We start from the raw sequence: 17951 nt of genomic DNA, 5'->3' as shown, positions 1-17951 counted from the left end.
ATTAGCTAACTGGTAAACTATCTGAATTGTAAGTTATATTATGAAAATTTTTGTTTCATAAATTTAACATGTGATAATACAATCTTGAATATCATGTTGTAAATACTTATAAATATTAAATAAAATATTTAAGACATAAAAAAGAGCGACAAAATTTTATCCTATGTACTAATATAATTTAATATATAAAATTAAAGTGAAAATACATTTTCCACCTTAGTTATGGACCAACCATCATAAATGTAGTTTTTGGACCCGTGGATAATGCAAGAAATATTTTTTGTTTAATAAGACTGTTTATATTTCATCGTTACCTAATACATATAATATTTCATGATTGCATCAAAAATTGATAAAAATAAGATAATGAAATGTATATTTTATGATACTTTTCTTTAAATCATGTTATGTAGATTTATAAATGGTAAATAAAATATTAAAGACTTTAAAATGACATAAATCATTCGTATATTTTAAAATGTAATCTAGTAAAATGGAAGAGGAAATACGCTACTTACTTTGGATAAAAGATAAAAAAAAATGGCACTCATCTAATAAAATAAGCAATATATTTCTATATATATTTACTTTTAACTGCTCTTTTAATAATAGTATCACTTGTATTTTTCGCACGCGATGCTTGCTTGGTATTTTTTCGAGACAGAAAGTCGTTTTTTTTTGTATAGGAATCAAAATTTGATTTGTTAGTATGAATGCATTAATACTTGTAGACAATTGTAATCATTTATGGTGGTTAGTTTTATATAGTTTTCAACATTTTTGTTAATTTTTTAATGTTATATTTGAGTTTGATTTTTTTTTCTTTTTTAGGCAAAGTAGTTACTTTATTCATGAGGGTAGTAAAATAATGTCCTTGGGAACACCATAGCTCCCCCTTCCTTTATATAATAGAGATATAATTGTGTTCAATATTTTTTTAACTTTTTTATGGTATATTTGAGTTTGATTTCTCTTTTTTGGCAAAGTAGTTAATTTATTCATGAGGGCAGTAAAATAATTTCCTGGAGGGACACCATAGCTCCCCCTTCCCTTATATAATAGAGATAGATTATTTCGATACCAAACAAAAGCTTTCACATTGAATGTAATAATTTATTTTATAACGAATCAAAATACCTTCAAGATTATTAATTTGAAAAGGTAAAATGCAAATATAGAGTAACATAAAATTCAATTAGATATTGTCATAAGTTGTAGTCATAAATCTAAAATATTTATCTAAGTAAATTTTTTTTTTATGTTTTACAAATATATTGCAATACTTTAAGAAAAAAAAATGAATTTTTCGCAAAGATGAAGATTTTGGCAGCTATTATACAAAATAAATGTTTTTGCTACTATATTATGATTGTGTTGAAGAATCAGACGTGTTGAAGAAGAACGCGAGATTTGGAAAGAATCACCAAACCATGTTGAAGAATCAATCATAATAATAATATAATTGTAGCAAATATGAGAATTTGGAAGGAATTGATTTGTTCCCATACACGCCCATTGCCTCAATCAAAGAGGATTTGCAAAATATTACTTCAATAAATGACATGTGCAAGTGAATGAGAGGGGTTGAAAAATCAAAGGAGCAATGAGAGGCGAGAAAGAATATGGGGCTGCTACGTAGGCTGAATTTTTCTTGCTTTAATATTATATATGATGATATGATGAGAGTAGGGCTATGTTTAGTTCACCTGAAATTTTCTGATCTGAACTTATCTGATCTGATCTGAACTTATTTTTTCTGATCTGATCTGATCTGAACTTATTTTTTCTGATTACAAGACCTTATCTTTTAGATTTTCTCAATATATAAGAAAAAATATAGTCATGTGGGGTCTTGTTTGATTCGTCTCAATGAGTACTTTATTAATATTCAATTATTATAATTTTTACTAATATGTAATGAAAGATATAATGATTTTTAAATATAAGCATGATCTGAACTGATCTGATCTGAACTTATTTTTTCTGATCTGATCTGATTAGATCTGAAATAAGCAAAAATAAGGTGAACTGAACATAGCCTAAATATGGAAAATAAAGTAAAAAATATGAAAATCAAAAAAATAATTTACGATATGTATTGTTGTGCTTTTCCAAAACTGAAATGTTTAGCGTAAGGGCATGTTTGACGTAGCTTTTGAGATAGTTTTGAACTTTTGAAAAATTATTTTAACATTTGCCAAATAGCTTTTGGAACTTGGAAGTAGTTTTCATGTATCTTTTGTTAAAAGCTTTATTTTACATACTTCATCCGTTTCATAATATTTGCAATATTTTCTATTTAAGGGTGTTTCAAAATAAATGCAACACTTTTTTTTCTTTTTTTATTTAGTAAGTTTTGGGGATAAAAGAAAATACTACCCATACTTAAAAAATAAGAACTAAAAACTAATTTGTGAAACCTAATTAAATTCCTAAACACAATCCCATTAAAATTCATTAAATCCAACCACTCTTCAGATTCAACCCCCAACGCGCTAATGCTGAAAGAAGAGCAAACTAAGACTCACCAAATGAGCGCGAACCATTAGAAAGGAAGTAAGCTAGCTCGCAGAGTGATTGAGTCCAATATTTTAACTCAATCTCCTCAACGAGAAATTGGAGGAATTCTGCTCGGTATGGATCTATGGTAAGCCAGCAACCAAATTAAAAGATTTGAGCTGAACTACGAGTGACATTCGATCCTTCCTTTAACTAGTCTTCTAGGCTGGAATCATAAATGGCCTGTCTCCTCTCATCACTTTAACAAGTTTAATTTACGAAGATTGTCGGGTGAGGGTGCAGAATACGGTTCTTTCTGAATATGAGGACTTTTTTATGCCACCAAGACAGGAAATAGCTACATTCCTTCCGAAATTCTTAGATAAAATACATTTCTATACCAAATATTAACCATTTTTTGGATCCAAATTCTTTATCGCAAAAAATGAAGCGAACACTTGAATAAAAAATCGATTTATTGGGTGGAAGACATAAATGAACTATTATTTATTTATTTATTTACTTCAAAATTGAATTATATTTGTTCAATATACATGCGGTTTTCCTCTCTCGCATAGAGCAAACCAAATTAAAAACACCCCCCAAAATTAAATCAAACCCAACCCCCAACATTTCTCGAACTTCAACTCCATTTCCTCTTTCTCTTCTTCTCTCCTTCTTGTTCTTGAACCCTCACACAGAAACCCTGGAATTTGCAACCCAAACCCATATCGATCTCCTTCTCTCATCTTGATCCTTAACATCAAATTGAAATTATGGCTCATAATTTCATCCCCAATTTGAGTCCCTTGATTGATGCGTTATTCGAGACTGATGACAATGGTGAAACATTTTTAATCGAGGACATATCTGACTTCTTCGAGCGTAGATCTCCTTAGCCTCGTCGTTTTTATGAAAGTGGGGGTGCGGAACATCATATGGGTCATAGCGCAAAGAAGGCGCGTGAATCTGCATTAGATGAGCAGTTGGGGGAGATGGAGGCGTTTCAATTAGGGGATGTGAGGCCCAAATTACCACCCAATTGGCTGCGAAAAACGTGAGGATAATGACTGTCAGATCTTGGAGGATTTTACTTTTTCTGATGACTCATCATTTTAGGGTAAAAGGGAGATTATTGATATCGATAGTGAGGATTGAGGAGGAGAAACAAGAAAAATTATAGTTTATAGATAGGATGATGAAGTTAGAAAATATAGAGGAGGGTTTCGTGATGCATGATGTGGTGGAGGAGAAGAAACAGGGAAGCTCTTCTGTTCATAGGCCATATATGTTGAGGTCTTGAAATGAGATATGCAAGTTACTGAAAAAGGGGGGTGAGAATGAGGGTAAAAGGAAGGAGGTTGATGTGGATAAAAGGAAGGGGTTACCTGTAGATGGTGGGAGAAGGGTAGTGGTGTGCGCGTTGCCATCAGTCCAGTCAGTGATCAAAAGAGGTAGAGGAAAAAGGAAGTTGACTTTAGCTTCTTTATTACCAGAAGAAGAAATGGAGTGGAGCGCCACTCCACTCCCTCCTATGAAACACAATGAGGCCATGAAGTATAGGGTTGGGTCGTGGATGCAAATTGATGAGGATGAATGGGATCCTCAATTGTTGAAGTTCACGAAGGGACATGTCCATGCATTCAGGAATCAATATATGTAACTGAGTCCCACATCTGACCACAACATTATTTGATTATTTCTTACTCCTTTAACTCTTTTGATCATTTTAGTTGTTGCTTGCAATTCTAATTTACGTGGCTTAATTGTGATGAGTCCCTGAATTATGTGCCTCATTGTGTTGATTGACCCATGTTAGTATGTTGAGTTGTTGTCTAATGATGTTAATGACTGATTATTGACTATCCTTAATTTATGGCTTAATTGTGATAAGTCCCTGAATTTCTGTGATGAGGTTGATTGACCCATGTTAGTATGTTGAGGTCGTTGTTGGAAGTTGATATTAATGGTGTATTATTATTGACTATCCCTAATGTATGTCGCTTAATTGTGACAAGTCCCTGAATTCTATGCCTCATTGTGGTGATTGACCCTTGTTAGTATGCTGAGGTTGTTGGCTAATGATGTTAATGGTTGATTATTGACTGTCCCTAATTTATGTGGCTTAATTGTGATGAGTCCCTGAATTATGTGTCTCACTGTGTTGATTGATCCATGTTAGTATGTTGAGGTTGTTGGTTAATGATGTTTAATGGTTGATTATTGACTGTCCTTAATTTTTGTGGCTTAATTGTGATGAGTTCTTGAATTTTGTGCTTAGGTTGATTGACCCATGTTAGTATGCTGAGGTAGTTTCTTACCTGAAGGCTAAAGGCTAACTACTACATTTTATAACTAAGCTAACAACTACTTTTACCGAATAGAACCTAAGTATGATTTTTACATTCATACAACAAAAAATTGAAAACTAATAAAGATACTGAACACGCCCAAAATTTTCCATTAGATTTCATATGCCATAAATTTACCCACCTAACTTTGATAGCAAAACCACTTTACTAGTAACCCAAAAAATAACTTCAATAGAAATGTAGATGGTGAAATGGTGAATGAAGTTGTGAAAAGTATTTCGAGTGTTTTACTAGATTGTGTATAGTAAAGTGAGGAGATATTGTTACTAAACGCAGCCCCACTTTATTAATGTAACCCAAAACAAACTAGATTTTCGCCAAACCTTTTGGTTGGTTGCATCTTGCATGCAAGAAGCAAAAGGGATTGAGAATGCACAGAAGAAGAGAAAGAGGAATGTAAGGATTAGAGAGGGAAACGAAGCATTTATTCTTCTAGAAATATGGTTTTCATATTTCACATTTACTAGGACTATTTTCTTATTTAGGAGAGTTATTTTCTATTCATAGGAAACCTTGTTTCCACTAATTACAAATTAAACGAAAGATGATATAAGAAAAACTACTTTATCTACAAAATTATTTTATACCAACCAACCATTCTTTGGAAGAAAATTATTGAACTCCTCTAAATACCATATGGAAAGGAATTTAAGTAAATTTACCACATAGTATTATATATAATTGATGAAATAATAGAAGATTGACCAACCCCTCAAAAAGATCAAGTGCTATTAATAGAATGGTACTAAACTATCAGCATATAAGGCCTTGTTTGGTTGACAAAACAAATCATGGGAAGTGCAAATTCCTAGGAAGTAGAAGTATATGAAGTTGTTTGGTTAGCAAAATCATGGGAATTTGCACTTCCTAGGAAGTTCTACTTCCTCCAAAATGGAGGAAGTTACTTACCTAGGTCCCCCTAGGTAAGTAGAACTTCCCATAGTAAATTCTACTTCCCATTATCAACCAAACACAATTTTACACTTCCTACGAATTTCAAATACATGGGAAAAACAACTTCATAGGAAGTATGACTTCCTATATACAACCAAACAAGGCCTAAATTATAACATTAACCATTTCATTACAAAATGACTTTACAATGAAGAATCGACTTGTTCGACTTTTAGCCATTCAGATTGTTATGGTACATATTACAGAACTCTCATAGCGATTGCAACAAAATTTGCTGAACCAACTTGTGTATTGGTTCCACAAGAAGTTCCTCAGAGGAACTTTACCAAAGGATTTGTTGTAACTGTGTTCGACCGTGTTAGCCAGAAATCAGCCAGCATTTCTACGAGCACGATCTCGCCAAGAGCCTTGTTGCTTCAGAAGAATCTACATCATTACAATTCATGACTTTCTCCTGATATCACAGTTGTGTGAACAAAATTACGGGAAAGCATTTAACTTCGGAACCTTACCTTTTCATTCATGAAACTGCTGGCGCGGTCATCATCATTAGTCTCTTTGTTTTCATTCTCATTTCCTCTCTCTTCTTCACTTTCCGATGCAGAGGACGGATCAGGTTGAGGTGCTGGCACTCCAAACATGGCTTCATCATGAGCATTCTTAACTTCATCCTCTCTCTTTGTCTTCAAATTGACAAAATGTTGCTCCAATTAGGAAGAGAAGAGACTAAACTATTTTTTTGAAAAAGAAGAAACTAGACTGTAGCATAGAAAACCAGCAACATAAACAGAATCAAGATTCAAGAGTACCTCAAGAGAAGTAAACCGAAAGGTTTTGCCAATATGTTTGAGCAGTGCTGCGTCATCATCAGCAGCTACAACCAAAGAAAGAGAAGAAACAATACATCACATCAAAAGACAGGAAACAAATGATTTACAAATTACAATTTCACATTATATATGATTTGCATGTTCAATTGATCCAGAGAAAACACACAATTGTTCAGCACACGGTATGCAAGACAGAACTTTTAGTATCAATAATAATCCTTGGCACCTGCCCTACTGATGCAGAACCAACATGTTGATGTCTACCCTGAGTCCCTAAACTCTGAAGTCTACAAAGGGTATTAGTTTTACCTTCTACTTCCTTATCATCCAGAGGAGCATCTTTATTGAAGTCAAACCGCTCCCACTGTGAGCCAGTGCCCATCTTAGTATCTTTTTCAGCTGCAGTAAAGAGAAGCAAACATTAGCTTCTTTTGATTAAGCAACTAGCAAATGAAAAGCCCAAACAATATGAGCATATAGTTCAGAACCCCAAGCTATAACTAAATTAATTTATGCCACATCAACGATGTTTATGACCATAATAATCTGACTATATTACTATTTTTTTTTTCTTGCGACTGTCTTCGTCCTATTCCCTTCCCAGAGCTTCACAGGCTGAGATACACAAGATCAATGCTCAAACCCTGCATGAACCTAGTCTAGCATAGCACAACAGCATGGGTTCAATAATCAACACCATGCTTGGTCGTCTTGCATTTCAGATTCATAAACTCCACCTATTTGAAAATAAACGCTGTCCTCAAATCATAAACATGGGTTCACCAAGTTGTTAGCCATAGCCCATAGCCTTCAACAGGGTCCTGGAGCCCATGCAATCATCATTTCAGAGAGATGGCCTATAGGGCCTGAGCTCACCCCGGCTTCAATTGGAGGCAAAAGCAGCATGGCTGGACCTACCAGCTAAAATTGCCAGTCCTGCTTTAATCTGGAAAACATGGCCAAGTTTGCAATACAGGTAAAGCTCTTGGTAATCAAGCCTCAATATATGTGGCTGGCAGAGATCCATATAATTGGCAAGTTTATGGCCCAGAACCCGCAAACTAGAAGCTTCAAGCTGATTGGACATATGCTAGAATAAAATGGAGAAGCTGACCTCATTTTAGACAAAGGATATGCGCCTATGCGGGTCTAGAAAAATTCAACCAAGTAATGAAATGATATCCAAATTCATACAACCAAATTTGGCAAGATCAAAGATGAGTACCAATGCTATGCTAAGAAAATTCACATGGAATAAGTTCCACATATTGCAATACAATATAAACTCAACAGAACGTTACATCGTATAGGGATAAGAACCGGAGGTCTTTGGTTGATTGTGCAAGTATAACTTCCTAGGAAGTTCCCATGTCAAGGAAATTACTTTTCACAAGGAGTGCAAAAAGTTGTTTGGTTGGGTGTGGGAAGTAGAAATTCCCACGGGATTATATCTTCTTCCATTTTATAGGAAGTAGATCTTCCTACGAAGTGAAATTTCCTATGTTTATCTCAACCAAACAACTCTGGAGTTTTCTACTTCCCGTGAATTTCCACTCCCCGTGATTTTTTATGTCAACCATATAAGAACTCCAACTATTATCTCTCCGATACTCAAAATAATAGGCGAGAGCAAAGGAATCAACAGAATATTAGAAACAATGACCTTCAAGGGATACATTAAATCAAAAGAAAAGAGCAAAGGAGAAAGTCTAGGCACATATGGCACAAAAACAACCCCAATTTCAGGACTTGATCCACATCCAATCCCCTTGACCAAAACAGAAAGGTGTGAAAGAGCTTAATGGGATGCCAAAATAAATCTATTGATTAAAAAAAAATGGTTTTTGATTTGATGAGGGCAGCTTCACCATGCATTCATGCAGTACCCCAGAATAATTATCTATTTAATGTACATACATGAAATTTGAGGATTTCTTTATCCTTAGTCTTCATCATTACAAGACTTACAACCCATCATATAATTAAACTTACAAGTACCAAGAATTTGTGAAAAGAGAATTCATACTGGGTGAGGATTTTTTCAGGAGGAGGATTCATTACTCAATACTTTGATGCTAAGACACAGAAAATATGTCTCACAAGTCATAATCCACTAACATAACAACTTTCTCGTTCACCATTACTTTAAGTACCATGTATCATGTACATTCCCTTTGTGTAGAAGTCAACTTAAATCAGACTGGATACACATTTAAAGGAGTTTTCAACAGGTCAAACTCTAGAAAGAGAAAGGTAGCACCGAGAAAAGGAAAGAGCAAGAAGTTGATTTTACTACTTCCGATGAAGCGATAATGGTTTGCTAGGTTAACAGAATGGGCTGTGGTTGTCACAATATTGCTTCAAATAATCTGGGAATAATTTGGTAAATTATATGGAGCAGATGTGAAAAATAAAGTGCTACCTTGACAACAAATAGCATAAGTACCGTTCCTTGACAACAAATGAAGTGGAGTCCCTTATGCAATGAGGTAGCTTAAAAATAATAGGCAGCCGAGCAACGGACAAAATGAAGAACTAATTAAAAGCTCAGTAAAGTGTTACCTATGGAGCAACATCACCTGTTAGTCTCACGTTCTAGTCCTAAAGTGAGTGTCAATTCATAATTTCTTTTGAAGTGGAGAAACAGACATATCAACTCTAGTACATAAACCTACCTAGCTAAAAGCAAGCAAACAAACTACTCCAGACCAAGATCAAGACAACAAACAGAAGTCAGGTAGTACCTGTTTGTGAAAGCTGAAGTTTCATCTTAGCTTTGACTCTTTCTGCAGGTGTCTATTAAGATCAAGTAAAGAATTAAAAAGTATCATTCACACTTGTCAATAACATGAAAACAGGCTTCCTATAGATGTCTGCAAATGCTGCAAAGCAGCAGCAGACCAAGATAGAAGAAAACAGAAAAGGCAATGTAAGACCCTCATTCCTTGACAAAGCTCATGAATACAAGACTAGGCTTGTTCATTGTAGTTGTTTAAAGGGATCTCATCCCACAGAAGCCAAATGGATTGCTTTAGTGTAATCATACCATCATCTAAACACATCATTTGACCTCATTCCAGAAAAAGCCATTTAAGAATCACAAGGAAGATGTCGAAATGTAACAGCAAAAGGGAGGATCAGAACCCCATGGCTGAAGAGAGTGGAGCAAGATGAACATTTACAAGCAAATAACTAATCATTGCCGATCTTCTTCCTTCATAAACAAACATCTTCCTAACCAGAATACACGCCAACATGTTGCAACTCAAATGAACATGTCCGGTGGTGATGTTGCAAGTTGCAACCCTAAATGAGAATGTCTGATGATAATGTTGCAACCTAAATGAGATGGAAAAATAGGGTGGAATATTCGGAAAAAGTAATGCATCTTATCTACTAGTTACAGAATGCATATTTACATCAGAATCACAAGTGATAGAATCTTATATCCTAAACTTTGCCAACAGTTGAACAATAAACCAACTACCATGGATCACATTAGATAAAAGCTCAAGACTTTAGACGATTTCAACTTGCAAGGCTTCAAAGGTAAGGATGTAGATGTTAATGTTGGAATTTATTTTGAGCAAAAGCCACCCAAACATACAACTGCATAATGAAGACCTGGATAACTGAACCAACAGCCCTCACATTATGCAAAATTATTGAAGAATCTTTCTTCAATGCCTGTATCAAGTATTCCTTGAAGTATAGATAAACAAGAGTAACACATCCCAAGAGCATAAGTTCCTTATGATCCAAGCAATATGAACAATGTTGTGATAGACAAATTATTAAATTCTAAGATCAGCAAAAACAAACAAGCATCTCTACACATCAGCAAGAAAAAACTAAAATCATTACACATACTCCCAAAAAGACTAACTAAATGTATAACAAAAAATTATACACATAGAATGATTCAATCAATTCAAATACTTGCTCTATAAGTAAAAAGTACTTACCATCTTATCATACCCATCAATCAACTTAGCATAATCAGCTGCACCATTACCCTCCTTCTTCACCACTCTCCTTTCTTTCCCACCACCACCTTCTCTTCCTTGTTCCGACCGCCTTCGATCCCTTGGCGAAACACTCCTACTCCTACTTCTTCCCTTATTTCTCCCTCTCCTTCTCTCCCCATCAGAATAACTCCTAGACCTACTCCTCCTCCTCCTCCTCTCCCCACCTCTCTCCTTCCTTCCTTCTCTACTCGATGACCGATACCGCCTTCTTAATCTCTCTCCGTCCTCATCAGACCCTCTACCACTCTTCCTCCTCCTGCCCTCCCTACTCCTACTCCTACTCCTCTCTCTCCTCAAATCCTTATCTTTCCTTCTATCTTTTTCCTTTCCTCTATCTCTATCTCTCTCTCTGCTCCTACTTCTCCTTCTATCCCTAACCCTAACCCTAGTTTCTTCAGAAGGGGCATCAATGGAGGATGTGGGTCCCCTTTTTTTGAGCTTATTTTGAATATTCTCAATCTGGGTTTTCTTATCCTCCAATATTTCCTTGGTGGGTCCCGACGCTTTGACGAAATTACTGAGAAATGATGAAGATGAAGGTAAAGCTGAACCCTTTAATGGAGGTTCGTCGGAAGTTTCGGCGGAGGAGAAACCGAGTCCTTGCTTAAATCGGGCAGCGCCACTTCCTTTCCGAGTTAACTCGTCGTAGTATGCCGCTGCTTTGTCTTCCTCCATTGTTGAGTTTCTCACAGCTTCAAATTTGTGAGAGAGGAGAGAAAAAATGATGTTTATTTCTCAAAGCTTCCATTTTTGTTTATTGGTCGGGCCTTTGTTGTAGTTAAGCATCTTATTGTTTGGGCTTTGGAGTAGTTTACTAGTGTCTTTCTCCTTTCTGAATCTTTGGCAAAAGAGTCCCACTATTTCACAAACTTTTTTTTTTTTTGGAAGACACCCATCAAAGCCCAAGGGAAACTATTTCATTAAATCAACACCAATTTCAGAAATAACGGGTAATGGCAAGTCACTTTCCCAACTATGTTACCCCATCTCCATAGGACTATAGAAAGAAGATGTGCTACATCATATACAATCTTATTACCGCTACGTTTAACAAAGACCAAAAAACATTATAAAAAACAACATGGAAATTAAAAATATCCTCTAACATGAAATAAAAAGGTGCTCGTGGCAGTCTCATCCTATATGAGAGCACTAACGACATCCAAATTGTCACATTTTACGACCAGATTATGAAAGCCTCTTGTCATAGCCAACATCAAGCTCCAACGCACAACCATAGCCTTAGCACTACGGACTTCAAATGTCCCATAGATCATCCACGAGCCACACAACATCACAACTTCCCCACACTTGTGCTTCTAGACCACGCCCAAACAAGCTCCCCAACCTTCCTTCATCCCTGCATCGAAGTTGATTTTTAGCCAACCTTCAACAGGACACAATATATACTATCTGGCTAACTTTGATGTAGCGCAAAAACTACACACACCATCTTGGGTAGACATAGTTCACAACAAGTTATTATACTCTCAAGTTGACTTTATATTATCACACAAAACTGACTATATTAGGGGAAAAAAACAACTATATCATACGAAAACTACTATATCAGAAAATTGACTATATCATACAAAAATGATTTATATAAGAGATGATTATATTTATAAAAGTTGATGATATCAAACAAAAACTTATATATTATATGTAAACTGGTTACTCTACCTTATTTAAACTTATTTTGATTGATTATTTTAAACTTGACATCAAAGTTTATATATTATGTAATAGGGATATTATCTCAGATAACCATGACACTCCATTTTCCCCAAATAACCCCCACATTGTCACCCATATCGCAAATAACCCTAGATTTGTAATTTGTCATTAAACATTATGAAATTACAAACGTTGTTAATTTGGTTTGACTTTAGATGTGTTTGGCGCTATTTAAGAAGGTGATTGATGATATTAAATGTGGAGAAGGTGGTTTGACGCCCTATTAATGGTTTGCTACCAGCAATAAAACCTTTGAATTGTGCACTAAAACTAATGAACATCATTTTGAATAGCCATCAACCACCTTCTTAAGTGGCGCCAAACCCATCCAAAGCCAAACCAAGTGTAATTTCATCATGTTCAATGACAAATTACAAATTACAAATTTAGGGTTATCTGCGATAGGGGTGAGAATGTGGGGGTTATTTGAGAAAAATAAAATAACTACATGTCAAGGTTATCTGAGATAATATCCCTATATAATATAACTAATCGAATCTAGTCAACTCGAAAAATTCTTTTAGGTAAATAGAACATACCGAAAATCTAATGCCAAAAGAAATGTCAACCTCTTACTATGAATTAATATAAATGTCAATATAAGAGTAAGGATGAGTGAATATACATAAATGTCGACGTAAAAAGTCAATTTCATCCTAATTCAAGTCATTATCCATATATACCTAAACGAAACATAAACATTGTGACATATAATGTATTTTAATAAGATAATGACTACTTCCTCAGGTAAGTTTCAGTTTTTATACTTTATATCCATATCCAATAATATTGGAGCATTTCTCTAAACATGCCAAAAAGATTCAATGAATTTCATCTAACCTCTCTTAATTAGTCTTAAATTAGTGAACTTATACCATTCCACCTCTAATTAGTTATATTTAGTACTAATTCTAACTAACAGCTGATCAGGTGGACCTGTCTGAAAAATTGTTTAATGAAATTTTGCCTTTTTGGACAAAGAATAGACAGTGAAAACTGAAAACAAGTGGGACGACCGCATTTGGGGAAAATCACACAATATCCGATTGCCCGAATCTCAGCTTTTGTCACTTTTTGCTACCCAAAAGAAAACCCACATAACACTACAGAAATATAAATTCAGAAAAATTCCATACCTTTTTTCTACTCCTCTGACTCTCTCTTTCCTGTGGAAAAAAGAAGAAGAAAGAAACAACAGAAATCCCACCAAAAAGTTCAAATAAAACCCACCTCATTTCTTCGCAAAAATCCCCAACATTTAATGCCAAAGATCTTGTCTTTTTAAAGGGTATTACAATTTGCATGTTACTCTAATAACCCATTTTGCCAAAAACAAAAAGTACAATGGAGAAAATTCAAGTTTCAGATATGCCATGTTTGGAGAAGCAAGAATTTCATGTTCTAGCTGTTGATGATAGCTTTGTGGATAGGAAGGTCATTGAAAGACTCCTAAAGATTTCTTCTTGCAAAGGTAGGTAACCAAACAAGACATTTCTGATCTTTAATTTTTTTTTTTGGTTGCTAGAGAATGGTGAAGGAAGAGGAAAAAAATAAGTCAAGGGTTTTTATCATGTTTTTCCTGGGTAAAATGGTTTTTTTTTTGTGATTTATTTACATTTTGCTAAAATTTTAAAAATGGGTTTTTTTTTTCATGCAGTAACAGTTGTGGAAAGTGGGAAAAGGGCATTACAGTTGCTGGGATTAGATGAAGAGAAGAGCTCTCCTGGGTGTATGGTATGTTTATATATTTTTTTCATATAAATAGAATTTCATTCTCTATCTTAATGAAGTAAATAATTTTTTGATGAGTTTATGTTCTGATGTAATAGGAGATGAAGGTGCATTTGATTATTACAGACTATTCCATGCCTGAAATGACTGGTTTTGATCTGCTGAAAAAAATTAAGGTAATCAATTTCTCTTTACCTCAATTTTTTTTTCTTCCTATTTTTATGTCTGAGATTATATATTTAATGGTTTGTTCCCTTTATTATGTGTTGAATAATGTTTCTGCTAGAAAGTAACTATTGTTTTTGGAACTAAAATACTGTTTATAACAAAAGAATCACAGCAACAAGAGGCATAGAATAAATGGTTTCTTTGCTGTCAGCAAAAACTAATCTCAATCTAGCCATACAGGCACAGGCTTTTGTACAAAAAAAAAGGAACAGAATTTGAGAAAAATACTTTTCTTTCCAATTTTTGATGAGATTCTATTATGTTTTTGTAGCAGGATTCATCAACATTTAAGGAGGTACCTGTTGTCATAATGTCTTCTGAGAACATACTTACTCGAATTGATAGGTATGATTGTGCTTAAAGTATTCAGTGTTGAGTAATTTAGAACATTGCTCTAGTATTGTTTGTTTCTCTAAAGTTGTGAATCAAATCATTAATTTGAAGATAGTAGTGAGTTTTGTAAACCATTGTCCTGGCAATCACTGAAGTCCTAATCTTTGCTCAATTAGCGAACGATTGATTCGAGAGGGTGATTAAGTATATCTGTTCTGTTTCTGTTCATCAGACAAGAGAAACAAGAAGTTGTGTCTTGTCTGACTTAAGACATGCTTGAATGCACGAACGTTTGTTATAACCTTAATGATATTAATTAATCCTTGTCAACTATCAAAAATCGCGTCTTTAAGATTTCATAATCTTCTTGATAGTGATGTAAACACTGTATAGAGAAAGCAATGTTGATTTGGTCTATATTGTTAATGACTAGTTAATGGCCTTAACACCCACCTTTCATTTGTTTATCTGATGTTGTAGCATTTTTATATCTTGAACAAACCTGATTTGATATATTTTAGATGATGTTTCTTATTTTATTTGGGTTTGATCATATAATGAGATCTTGAGACTGATATATTTAATGAGTATGTTAAGATCTGATGACTCTTAAAATCAAAGTCCACTAAATAAAGTATAAAGTACTCATTTAGAGTGGGATATTCAATGAGCATAAAGGATATTCTAAAAAAAACATGTCCATCCTAGTCAATGACTGATAATCATTAGATACAACAAAATCTATGGCTGTATATTGTTTAAGCAGAACAAAATCAATATATCTGCAAGGCTACAAGGGCTGAAGATTTCTTGCTTGTACAATAAATGTTTAGAAGTGCTGAGAAAAAGAACTTACTGCAAAATTGTATCATGGTTTGCACTAATTGGAATCTACCGCGGTTTATGCTTAAAATGTACAAGTCCTCTTCCGATTTATGTTTATATGGATAACAAAGTTACTTTGTCAATGCTCCTCCTATGATGGTGTTATAACTGCTGTATGGAAAATTGTTTTTGTTCGTCTTGATGTGTCTTTGCTAGCTACAATTTTAATGGAAAGACTAAAGAGTCTAGTAGTTAGGAAACTAGTAAGCGACGAGAAGTCTTATCTATCCTTAATGAGTAGACTGTAGCTAAACTCGGGTATGGACAATATTAACATTCACCCCATTTCTGTGCTAGCTTATCAGCTGTACTCGTTTTGATGTGATATTCTAGTTTAAGGTCTATAACAATCTCAAAGCAAGCTGTCATAAACATCCATTTCCGACTTAACACTGAAAGCTCAAATCTGTGTTGTTAGTAACTTAAGCAAAACCTCTAACAAGTTCACTATGCTGTAAATCAATCAGATGCTTGGAGGAAGGAGCAAAGGAGTATATAGTAAAGCCTGTGAAACTGTCAGATGTGAACCGCATAAAACAGTTCATGAAGAGATCAGGTGGCTCAAGTGAAACTATGGGGAATGCTAGTTGTAAACAAATTCTACTAGAGAAAGATGTCTCATCACCAAAATCACTTCCATCATCATCTTCTCCATTAGGCTTTCCGTGTTCCACAGGAAAGTGTGTCTGCATTTCGAGGCATCTCAAGTTTCATAAGAGACGCTTACCTTATCCTTCGGAGTTGTCACTGCGCTGACCACTCATTCTGATCTTTGGTTCTCCTGTGTCCAAATGACAGATTTTCTTGTGAATATGATGAACTGTAAATGAAGAGAATAGAGAGAAATCTGAGGGAGAAAGTTCTAAGGCTAACTTTGGAAAAAAAAAATGATGTATGTTTTCTTTTTCTCTACACGAAACATAGTTTTTTTTTGCTGTGACTGAAAAAGGACCTAAAACATTCAAGTGGATTTTACTAATTGGCAAGTTTGTGGATTTTGAAGAATTTCTGATACTTGATTCCATGCTTGTCATTGTTCAAAGCTTATTAATGCTATAATATTGGTAAGTTCATAACCAATGGATTGCGTAAAACACGCGATGAGAATATTTATAGTACACCTGGGTGTACTATGCTCATGGTATACCTAAGACTATTTTCCCAAATGAGCGAATGAGCAAATGAGCAAAATGAACAAATGAGCAAATGAACAAACATTTCTACTCATATAAGAAAATGAGCAAACACTTTTATTACAAAATAAGCAAAATGAGCAAATGAGTAAATGAACTAAATGCCCATATGAGCAAATTTGTTGTCAAATGAGCACCTGTTACCATGCTCATGGTAACACCCGGGTGTACCATGAGTGAACTCAACATGCGATGTATGATCCCGTTACAATGTACTCAGTCATGTCAACGGTGATTAATCTTAAATCTTCTTCCCTGGTGATTGCAGTCAAGTCGCCAAATCAGATACTCAACACTCATAAGCATTAAGGGGGCGTTTGGTTCACCAAGGGGAAAGGGAAAGGGTTTAAGAAAGGGAAAAAGGGTGAATGGAAAGCCAAACCCTTAGATTTAGTAGGTTGTTTGGTTTAAAATGTCTAAGGGAAACCACCACTACCCCAAATTTTTACCACCACATATTTTCCCTCAACCACCCCCACCACACTTCGTCTTTTAATATCAACAACCTTTGCCACCGCCCTCTTCTCCGCTTCGCCGCCGTCGTCCCCCTCCCCTCTTCCGCGGCTGCCCTCCCATCCTCTCTACCTTCACTGACGTTGTCCTGAGCCCAGATGTGGTGGTCTGTTGGTGGCAGAGAAAGAGAGAAAAACTTCCGCCGGCGAACGAAGTGGTTAGGTTTAGTCTCGTGGGTGGTTGAGCGTTGTCCTGACCCGGCGAACGTTGTCAATTTTCTCTCTCTCTCCTTACTTTCTCGTGTAGATCTAGTCTCGTGGGTGGTTTTTTTTGGTGGCGGTGGGTGGTTTTTTCGGTGGTGATGGGTGTGGGTGGGTTTTCATGGTTGATGGTATGGGTTTCGAGGGGGTGGTGAACAGATTCCGGCGGGTGGATTGGGGTGGTGCTTGCAGTCATGGTGGAGGGGTGACGGTGGTTGGGGTTGGGGTGTTGGCGGGTGGGTTGGGTCGGTGCTGGTGGTCTTGGTGAAGGGAGTGACGGTGGTTGGCGGTTAGGTTGGGGTGATGTTGGCGGTTAGGCTGGGGTGGTGTTGGTGGTGAACAAAGTGGTCAATGTTGTTTCAAGGTAAGGGTAAGTGAAACCTTGGGGTAGGGTGGGGAAAGGATGTAGAGGAGTTTGGGGGTAAGGGAAGGGTAAAGGGAATCATTGAATTGACAAAACAAACAACAAGTAAGAGAATCAACTCAC

At 35.5% G+C, this 17951-nt stretch overlaps 2 protein-coding genes across 3 annotated transcripts; one reads left to right on the top strand and one right to left on the bottom strand.

The window, feature by feature from the left end:
- Window positions 1-5518: 5518 nt before the first annotated feature.
- Window positions 5519-11495, bottom strand: LOC104894187 (uncharacterized). Its single transcript, XM_010680365.4, has 6 exons — window positions 10582-11495; window positions 9361-9412; window positions 6926-7015; window positions 6596-6660; window positions 6299-6469; window positions 5519-6212 (listed from the first exon to the last, which is right to left on the bottom strand). The coding sequence occupies exons 1-6, from the start codon at window positions 11317-11319 to the stop codon at window positions 6156-6158; spliced, it is 1173 nt and encodes a 390-aa protein (XP_010678667.2). The 5' UTR covers window positions 11320-11495; the 3' UTR covers window positions 5519-6155.
- Window positions 11496-13299: 1804 nt separating this feature from the next.
- On the top strand, window positions 13300-16572 carry LOC130591644 (two-component response regulator ARR6-like). 2 transcript variants are annotated; one of them, XM_057395242.1, is made up of 5 exons: window positions 13300-13852; window positions 14039-14115; window positions 14211-14288; window positions 14612-14685; window positions 16026-16572. In XM_057395242.1, the coding sequence occupies exons 1-5, from the start codon at window positions 13726-13728 to the stop codon at window positions 16312-16314; spliced, it is 645 nt and encodes a 214-aa protein (XP_057251225.1). In that variant the 5' UTR covers window positions 13300-13725; the 3' UTR covers window positions 16315-16572. The 2 variants fall into 2 exon arrangements, with proteins under 2 accessions (XP_057251225.1, XP_057251226.1); XM_057395243.1 differs by having other exon boundaries at window positions 13302-13852; window positions 14615-14685.
- The last annotated feature ends 1379 nt before the right edge of the window (window positions 16573-17951 follow it).

This window comes from Beta vulgaris, chromosome 5 (assembly GCF_026745355.1).
Source record: "Beta vulgaris subsp. vulgaris cultivar EL10 chromosome 5, EL10.2, whole genome shotgun sequence".
Classification (NCBI taxonomy): domain Eukaryota; kingdom Viridiplantae; phylum Streptophyta; class Magnoliopsida; order Caryophyllales; family Amaranthaceae; genus Beta; species Beta vulgaris.
This window is presented reverse-complemented; position numbering and strand designations above follow the sequence as displayed.

Coding starts and splice junctions, on each gene's coding strand:
- LOC130591644 (XM_057395242.1), top strand. CDS start 13,726: ATGGAGAAAATTCAAGTTTCAGATATGCCATGTTTGGAGAAGCAAGAA. Junction 13,853..14,038: donor AAAGATTTCTTCTTGCAAAG/GTAGGTAACCAA, acceptor TTTTTCATGCAG/TAACAGTTGTGGAAAGTGGG. Junction 14,686..16,025: donor ATACTTACTCGAATTGATAG/GTATGATTGTGC, acceptor TAAATCAATCAG/ATGCTTGGAGGAAGGAGCAA.
- LOC104894187 (XM_010680365.4), bottom strand. CDS start 11,319: ATGGAGGAAGACAAAGCAGCGGCATACTACGACGAGTTAACTCGGAAA. Junction 9,413..10,581: donor TTGATGGGTATGATAAGATG/GTAAGTACTTTT, acceptor TGATCTTAATAG/ACACCTGCAGAAAGAGTCAA. Junction 6,470..6,595: donor TTCGGTTTACTTCTCTTGAG/GTACTCTTGAAT, acceptor GTCAATTTGAAG/ACAAAGAGAGAGGATGAAGT.